The sequence below is a fragment of the Populus euphratica genome, unplaced genomic scaffold (assembly GCF_000495115.2).
Source record: "Populus euphratica unplaced genomic scaffold, PopEup_1.0 scaffold253.1, whole genome shotgun sequence".
NCBI lineage: Eukaryota > Viridiplantae > Streptophyta > Magnoliopsida > Malpighiales > Salicaceae > Populus > Populus euphratica.
In genome coordinates this window covers 25,054-34,572 of record NW_011500133.1, presented here as the reverse complement: position 1 = coordinate 34,572, position 9,519 = coordinate 25,054, and the positions used below count along the sequence as shown (strand labels likewise).

Below are 9,519 nucleotides of genomic sequence, written 5' to 3'. Positions count from 1 at the left end.
ACTCTTTCTCTACAATTAAGCAACTTGTTTAGAAAATTGCAAGAAGGTGATTAGTCCAAAAGCCTACAAACAATTAAGATATTGCATAGGAAAAGGAATCTACATGAATGGTAGGCAAGCATTAAACCACAACTAAATGACATGTGGAAGGACATATCTTATACGATAGAGTTTTGAAGCGTGAAATTGGTCTTCGATAAAATTGGTTTAAGATCCTTTTGAATTTAATCTCAAATTTATTTTTTAAATTTTAAATTTATAGCAATATTTTAAATTAAAAATTTTAGTATTTTTCTACATGAAGAAATGTTTAAGAGCAACTTAGTTTTATCACAGGAGACCCGGGTTACCTTGATTATGCCCAGAAAACTTTTATTTTGTTAAATTGAGTCCAATTTTATTGTAATTCAATCATTTCTATTCAATAATAACTATTTGATTATATCCTTTAATTTTTTTAGTTAAGAACCTAAATTACCTAATCCTTTATAATTATGTCACTCTGAATTCAAGTTGGTTACAAAGTTATTGCTAGGGATTTTTTTTTAATTTTTTGCTTTGTTTTTGGATTCTTTTTATTAGAAATTTTAACTTAATTATAATTTTATTAATTAGGATTTTTGATATATACACACAGATACACATACTTGTAAGATATTTTTACTATAAAATTAATGAGATAAAAACTTTTCAAAAACTACCCACGTTTTCTTTACCATTAAAGGTTATAACTTTAAAGCTTGGAACCTAGTTTCTTTCTTTATAATTTAGGGCTATAAATTTTTATATATCAAACAACCTTGTCTATGTTAGATGTTGTATTAATTAGATTTGAATCAAGTTAGACTATTCGATTAGTGAAGATATTGGCAATAACCTTCCATTCCACGATGCAAGAAAAAAGTTCATCTAAGGTATTATGAGATCTAAAATAACAAAAAAAAAAACCTAATAGCAAATACTAGATTGAATGGGACACTCATTAGCAAAAATCATAAGATACTTAACTATCTCATACTTTAAAAAAGGAGGTACAAGTATAAATTGTGATGAGATGATGGATATATTTAGAGCCTTACCTCATATAAAACCAAACATGCAAATCTTTATAGACATCATATTTATATGATCAATTGTCCTTATGACTTGTGAAGCAATTAAGACTTAATTCATAATCATTTTGTTTTTACACTTGCTTTTATTTTTATTTTTTATTTTTATTATTATTATTATAAGATTCTCTTTTTATAGAAACTTTTGTAAAAAAAACTTTATTAAATGGTTGTTAGAGTTGGAAACTTATTTTTATTGGAACAAGATTTTTTATTATTGGAAAGTAGAATTTATCATACATAAACTTAGTTTCATCATGACAAGCTTTAAAAATTTATTAATTTTAAAATTATTTAAGATAAAAATAATTATGAAGATATTTTTTATTATGTAGTTGTTATTATTTTAACTATGAAAGCAAAACGTAAAAGAAGTTTCTCTTTAAAGTAATCAATTTCAATATCATAATAAACTTTATTAGATGGCTGTTAGAGTTGGAAACTTATTTTTATTGGAACAAGATTTTTTATTATTGGAAAGTAGAATTTATCATACATAAACTTACTTATGATGCTAAAGATTGGTGACAAGATTTTCTAGATAATAGAGTTTGTGCAGAAAAAAATATTTTTATCATGATAAAATTTAAAAATTTATTAATTTTAAAGTTATTTAAGATGAAAATAATTAAGAAAATATCTTTTATTACATAGTTATTATTATTTTAATTATGAAAGCAAAATATAAAAGAAGTTTCTCGAGAAATTTCTCTTTTAAAATAATCAATTTCAACATATAAAAACAATAACAATAACAGTAAAATTGTTGCTAACATTGCTTTTCTTGTATATATTTCATCTGCTAATCATGAAGGAGAAATCAAGAAAGGTCTTAAAAGTGTTAAATTTACAATAAAACTAGTTGTACGCTTGTACATTATAGAATAATACAATTTTATCTTTTTTACCATTCGTATATAATTAATTTTTTAGCATTTAATTATATTATCATAATTTTGTTTGTGTATTGTCATAGTCATTATGATTATACTTATTTACATTGTTGTCATCATATTTAAACATCAATAGCAACAGATTTATATATACGAAAAATATGATCAAACAAAAATTCTATAATTTTTTTTTGGCATCTTATTTCTTCCAATCTAGTATTAGTATTTAATTTTATATTGATTAAAATTCAATTTAAAAATTCTGCATCCAAAAAATAAAATCAAAAGGTAATAAATATTTTTAAGAATACAAAATTTATTAATATTAAATTCCTAATTACCCGTGATTTTTGAAATAAATACTATTATATTACTTGATTTTATAATTTTATTTAGGAAAGGGTTTTAATTAAAAATCAGTAAACATTGAAAGAATATATAGATATTTATACTATTATGAACTTTCAAACAATTTGAAGGAACTTGGTGTGGATATATTAAGTAGACGAGATAATTTTCTTGATTTGTTTTTTGCTTTTAGATTTTAAAAAATAATTCAATGTGCATTCTAAATTGAAGCTAATTAAAACATGTTAATATTTTTTAATTTTTTTAAAACAATAACTTATTAATCTTTTAAATTTTATTAATGATTCAAGTTTGTGTGCTCAATTTATAATTTGAATCTTGTGTGAAGTCGATCCCAAGTTAATTTTAATAACTATAAATAATCAAATATTTCAATTTATAAATGACTCTTAAATTTAAAACACTTGATTATTGTTAATTCTTAAAATTTTAAACCAATTAAATAAAGATGGCTTGAAACCCAAATTTCAATTTACGACTTTCTTCTATCATCCATGTAATTGAGTTAAAACTCAAAAGCTCGGATCCAGAATTAAGGTACTTTTAATCCATTTTCTTGTTTCCATACAGTATCTTAAATGAAAAATTAAATAGAACATGCTATTAAGAAAAGTCAAATTGATAATAATTTTTTAAAATAATATAAATATTTTTTTACATGAACTCCAATAATAAAATAAAGAGTATTTAGAAGATCAAATTATATTTTAATATATTTAATATTAATAAAAATATTTATTAATTATAACTAATTAATATGACTCTAATCAAAACTTTTCTTTCACATAAAAATATATTAAATAAACTTTTATCATTTTTAACCTATACATAAAAATAACTCTCTAATATAGAAATACTATTTTGACACTTTATTTTATATCTCTTCTCTTAAAGCTATGAAAATAAAAAATAATATAAAAACCTTCTTCTTTTTTGTCGTTTTGCTTTTGAGTTTCCATTTGGAGCATCCTTACCGGTTTAGTGCCTCATCTCAATTGATTAGTTTCCCCATAACTATAGCCTAACTTGCCGGCAACAAAGACAAAATCATTGGGATTCCGTTCGGCAACACCTTTTTGTTAGTGTTTGGTAAGATAGTATATTTTAAAAAATTAATTAGGTAAAATAATATGAGAAAAATATTAATTATAAATTTAAAAAATTACAGATATCATTTATTACTCTCATAGTTTATAGATGATATATACATGAGTGTCCAGGAATAGACTATTCTATTATTAAAATACAATTCACGTAAGCAATATATGATATATTTAATTACAAATAATAAATATACATTAATAATTAAAATAATATAATATTTTATTAAGAATTAAACTAATTATACATCTATTTATAATTATTATAAGATACTATAGCATTACGACTACGCTAATTTTTCAATTATTATTTAAATTGTATTATTTTATCCGCTTTTTTTACTGTGTTAAAAAATAAAAAACTCCCTGTTGACTGACAATCCTCGTTTCTCACATTGCTTTGAAGTAACGAAGAAAAATCCCTCCCTAGAAATTATTACCCTGACTGAAAAACGATTAAAAAAAAAAAAAAGGCTATTTAAAGCCGTGTTGTTTGGGTCTCGCTTCAATGCCTACTATATGTGCCGCCATTTTTAAAACCGAGTGCCACGCATGCATTTGAACAATAAAATACTTCACATCTCGGTCCTTGAGTTTCTCAAAATTAAATCAGTACCTCTAGTATCAAAATAGTTAATTAATCCCTTGACTGAAGTTGACCATACTGGATCTAAAGGGTAATTGAGGTGGGGTTATTTTAAAAAAAATTGAGAATATTTTTTGTTTTCAATTATTCTTTTAATTTTTTTGATGTGTTTATGTTAAAAATAAATTTTAAAAAATAAAATACATTATTTTAATATATTTTTAAATGAAAAATCTTTTGAAAAGTAATGAATATTACTATTCCAAGCATTTTTTTAATAGCAAGTTGTTTCAAGAACACATTCTCTCTCTTGATCGAAATCTTGAGTCCTCTCCTAATTGTCTTTGACTTTTTATATTTTTGGGGGAAAAAAAAGGAATGTGGAATTTGCAGGGTTGAGTTTTTAATGGATTTAAGAATGTAGGATCAAATAATAATATTTTAAATTAATGAGGGCTGGTTTAGTAGTTTTATTAAACTACACCGACTAATTCATAATTAACTCTCTGAATAAATAAAAGCGTACACGGTCGATAGATAAGTCCACGCAATTATTCAATTTATGTAACGAAGGAAAATAATAAAAAACTGCGAAATATCGTGGTAGCAAAAAGGCATTCCGACGCGCACCTGGCGCGTGATGTTAAGTTAGATAATGGCATGACGAAGTGTGATGTATGTGAATGTGAGGGCGAACACATTGTATTCCCAGTGAGACCATTTCTAGTTTTGACACACGTCCTTCTAGTTACACGAGAAATAATCACGTGTCTTTTGAACATGGAGTCAAACGACAATATTTTCTGCGTAAATGGGGAGGTCAAAACCCACATTCAGATTAGAACTTTATTGAATAAAGGTCAACCATATTTTTGATGCATGGATCTTGATTTTCTTAACAACCAAAATTTTGGTAAATGCTTACTAAGAAAAAAAAAAATTGTTATTATATGACCATTAATGCTATATATATGATGTATAAGATATTGCAATTGGTATTACTAGAAAGTAATAGGGATTTGATTTGATTTTCTTTATATTGTTTTTTTCTTGTAAAAACAATAATAATATCATGCACACAAACTATAGACTAGAATTTATATTTATAAATGAGTTATATGATGATGCACAATTCTTCTCGATTAAGATTGTTGATAATGAAATGTTTAGTGAGGTAATATATTTTAAATGTTATATTTTATTGTTTGTTTATTATTGATGGTAATGGAAGGGTTAGGAGAGATAGAAGGTGCATATAGTTTTTTTTATATAATTTTTTTTATTAAATACATTGTCATGAAAAATACAAACTTTTTTAGAAATACATTGAGAAATTATAAATTATTTATACATATATAAATTAAGGGTGTTCATATATATATATATATATATATATATATATAGAGAGAGAGAGAGAGAGGATTGAGTTTGTATATATAGAGAGAGAGAGAGAGAGAGAGAGAGGATTGAATTTGTATACATAATTGTATCAAATTTAATTTTTAATATTTTATAAATTATAAACTTGATTTATTCAAATCTTTTAAACTTGAATAAATTGAATGTATCAAATTGAACTAATTTTTTTATGAATATTTTATAATTCACGGGTTGGATTTATAATACTATTTTTCACATGTTATGATTAATTAAAATTAAGATTTGAACTTAATAAATTAAATAAACAAATTAATTTTTAATATTTATATTATTAGCAGGTTATATAAAAAAATATGAGTTAGATTGTACTGAGTTGATCAAATTTCAAAAATCCTAACTTATCATCAAACTCATATAATATTTATTTTAAAAATTATTTTATCCATTATCATTTATAAAATCCTAATTTATTATCAAAATCATATAATATTTATTTTTAAAATTATCCTAACTTATTATCAAACTCACATAATATTTATTTTAAAAATTATTTTATCCATTATCATCTATAAAATTAGTTATTTTTTAACACCCGTGATATGTGTTTGGGTAAACATTTATGGGATTAAAAGACATCACTTCTATCTCCATATTTGAATAAATCATGCATTTTATTATTTTCTATCTTTGACTCTTGCAGACGAAAACCGCTCTCTGACCCCGTCAATCCATGAAGAGGCTGTCACAATTGCAGTCCTCAAACAGGCGATCCAAGAAATAAGCAACGCGAGCACGAACGAAAGTCAGTCAAAGAACTAATAATTAACAAGATAATCCTCATGCTAAATAAAAAGGGGTGTTCTTATTGAATATTTCACTTTCGAATCGAGTTATGCTCACCATCACAAAGTGCGCGTCTGTCCACTTATCAAGACAAAAGCCATACAGCAATTTCCTCCCTGTCTCTCCCTCCTTCTCCGAACTGCAAAATCTCTATTTAAGGGCATCAAATAACCTCAGTTCCTTATCCACATACTTTTGTCTGAACTTTTTGTTCGCGGTATCGTTGTAGCATCAAATGCTCTCCGTTTCCTACCAAAACAATATCTTCTCTAAGTATAGCAAAATCCCATTTGAGAGAACCCGTGTTTAGTTTTCAAGAAGGAAAGAAAAAGAAGAGCAAATTGAGGGTTGTATAATTTAAGGTTACTGTCAAACAAATCAAAACCTTCACCAGAAATCTGGTATTGAGTCTCTGTGTGGCATAAACATGAGGTGTTTTTCTTTCTATCTCACAAACTTAACAAATCTCCTCAACTTTCTTTTCCCATTCCCTATTAAAATCCCATCAAAGTGTTTGCCTGTGCAAATTGAGAATATGGTCACTTTGGTTTCTCGTACTGGCAGACATCTTCAACGTTATGAGAAAGGCTATCGCCTTGTTGTAGGGTGAGTTTTCTTTTCCTTTCATATCTCATGGTTTTTGGCAATTCCTTAATTAAATATGTTTGCTTGATCTTTGCTAAAACATTTGGAAACTCTTTACAATCTCAAGTTAAATTTGTTGAACTTGATTTTTTTTTTTGTATATTTAAATATAGTTTTGATCTGTTGCCTTCATGGTTTTGATGTTTTGGTCTTTTAGGATATCGATTTTGGCTTGGATTTATTTTTTTAATCCTTGTTTTGCATTTGAATTTTATTTTGTTGAAAAAAGAGAGATTCTTTCACTTTTAATTGGTCAAATTATGATCTGATCTTCTTTCGTTATTTTGTTTTTAAAATTATGCAGGTGCATTCCATATAGATACAAGAAATCACAGGAACCAACTTCAGTTGAAGAATTAGAAGTCCTTGTCATTAGTGCACAAAATGGTCAAGGAATGTTGCTCCCAAAGGTACTAATACTAAGTTGCTTACACCAACAGGCTCGTTATCATCATTTGGTTTTTAAGATAACTGTGTTCAGTCATTTCCTTTTTCTCTTAACTAATAGTCTGTTCTATATTGAACAGGGAGGATGGGAAAATGATGAATGTATGGAAGAGGCAGCGAAGCGAGAGACGGAGGAGGAAGCAGGAGTTATTGGTGTTGTTCAGGTTAGTATATGCAATCCATCATTACATAAAAGTTTCTCATTGTTTCAGTCGATGCCATCTTATGAAATCTAATTGAATTTTTCGGTGTTGCCTTTGCAGGATAAATTAGGCCCATGGCATTACAAGAGTAAAAGGAGTTGCATAATGCATGAGAGCTACATGTTTCCTCTGCTTGTTCAAAAAGAATTAGACTGTTGGCCGGAGAAAAATATCCGTAAACGAAGATGGGTATGTGTTAACGTATGTTGTCATGGTGTTGATCGATAGTTTTTATGCAATTGTTTAAGAGGATGGGATCTGATCCAGCAATGTATCTGCTCTTTTCTTTCAGGTTTCTATTAATGAAGCTAGAGAAGTTTGCCATAATTGGTGGATGCGAGAAGCTTTAGAAGAATTATTTAGGCAACAAAGTCGAAATCTCCAAGCACAAAGTTAGGAAACCTGGAACAAATGCAGCAACTGCTTGTAAATTGAACATTTGTCAGCGGCCATAGGGTTTTCAACCTAGAATAGGTTACTGAGCATCTTGTACATGAGGTGCAAATGGTGGTCGTCTTTATTAGTTGGTGTACAAATTTTGATTCATTGATTCTTTCAAGCAATAAGCTCGATTCTTTACCACGTACTCTTGTTCCAAATTTTCGGAGATAATTAAAATTGACGTATCTATTACCAACCAAGCATCCCAAAGACGGCTCTGCTAAAAATGAGAGGAGCTCGAGAATTCTTTGAACACCAAAATGTAGGCCAATGCCAAAAGAAGAGCTTGTGAATTCTTTAAGCACAAAATGCCTGTTTCTGCAGGCCAATGCCAAAAGAAGAGCTTTTGAGTTCTTTAAACACAAAATGCCTGCTTTTGCAGGCCAATGCCAAAAGAAGGGCTTTTGAGTTCTTTAAACACAAAATGCCTGCTTCTGCAGGCCTGCAGGCCAGCAGGCCAACGCCAAAAGAGGGGCTTTTGAGTTCTTTACACGCGAAATGCCTGCTTCTGCATGCCAATGCTGCCCTTGGTGACGGAGATGGTTTGGCGACTTGGTCTGTAGCAGTTTATGGATAAAAAAAATAATGCAGGCGGGTGATGAAGAGACTTGTAGACTGACTTTGCTTGAATTCTTTATAACAATGCTTTGGCAGATCCGTTCCCAGACAAATTTACCAAAAGAAGAGCACAACAAGTGACACGTCCATCCAGTAATACAGAAGACCTCATAAACAACACAAATCAGCCGGATCCCTAACAGATCTAGTCATTTCTCTCCGGTGATTAGATATACAAAAATTCTAATATCAACATTACTGAGGCAAAAGACGAAAAAGACTTTCACTGGCTCTCTGCATGATAATTGCATGCTGCTTTTGCAAATCTTGCATACAATTTCATTTTCAGGGAATACCATATAGTTTGGTGACTGCTTCCAATTATATAAGACAACACTACAGGGGACTTTGTTTTCAACTATGCTGTAAGCTGTTGTAGCAGTGTCTTTTTGCTGCTCTTCCTCTGATCAGCTGGTGTTGATAAGGCCTATAAATACCAGTCTCAAATGACAGTTGAACATGGCTGGGCTAGGGATGATTACAATTGGGATACCGACATCACGGGGATAAAAAGTCATGATTCATACCATTTTCGTGGCTTAAAAATCATCGGTTCCTGTTCACAGAGGCACTGCAATTTCCTTCCGGGTTCCATCTCTAAGAAACCATCAAAACGTCTTTGGTCCCAGAAGGCCGGAAAGGCAGGTAAAAGGGCTTAAAGGCTTTAGAGATAGTCAACAAGCCCTGCTCCACCCGTAATTACGAACATGTCTCGTTGCTGAAACTACTTTTTAGGTAAAGAATACATTTTGGCCTGATAACAAGTAGTGGTAGGGTAGTTCTGTAATTGATGGACGGACCACGGTGGCGGAGTAACAATGACTTGATTAGCTCGGCAAAGATTAGTGGCAGTGGTAGATTTCTTTCCCTTTCCGATGGAGA

General features: G+C 28.8%; 1 protein-coding gene across 1 annotated transcript; it reads left to right on the top strand.

Annotated features, from left to right (window-relative positions):
* The first annotated feature begins 6,355 nt into the window (after positions 1 to 6,355).
* On the top strand, positions 6,356 to 8,160 carry LOC105110414 (nudix hydrolase 4-like). The gene is made up of 5 exons (XM_011005447.1): positions 6,356 to 6,889; positions 7,233 to 7,338; positions 7,456 to 7,539; positions 7,639 to 7,767; positions 7,871 to 8,160. Exons 1-5 carry the CDS (start codon positions 6,711 to 6,713, stop codon positions 7,973 to 7,975), a joined length of 603 nt encoding a protein of 200 aa, XP_011003749.1. The 5' UTR covers positions 6,356 to 6,710; the 3' UTR covers positions 7,976 to 8,160.
* The last annotated feature ends 1,359 nt before the right edge of the window (positions 8,161 to 9,519 follow it).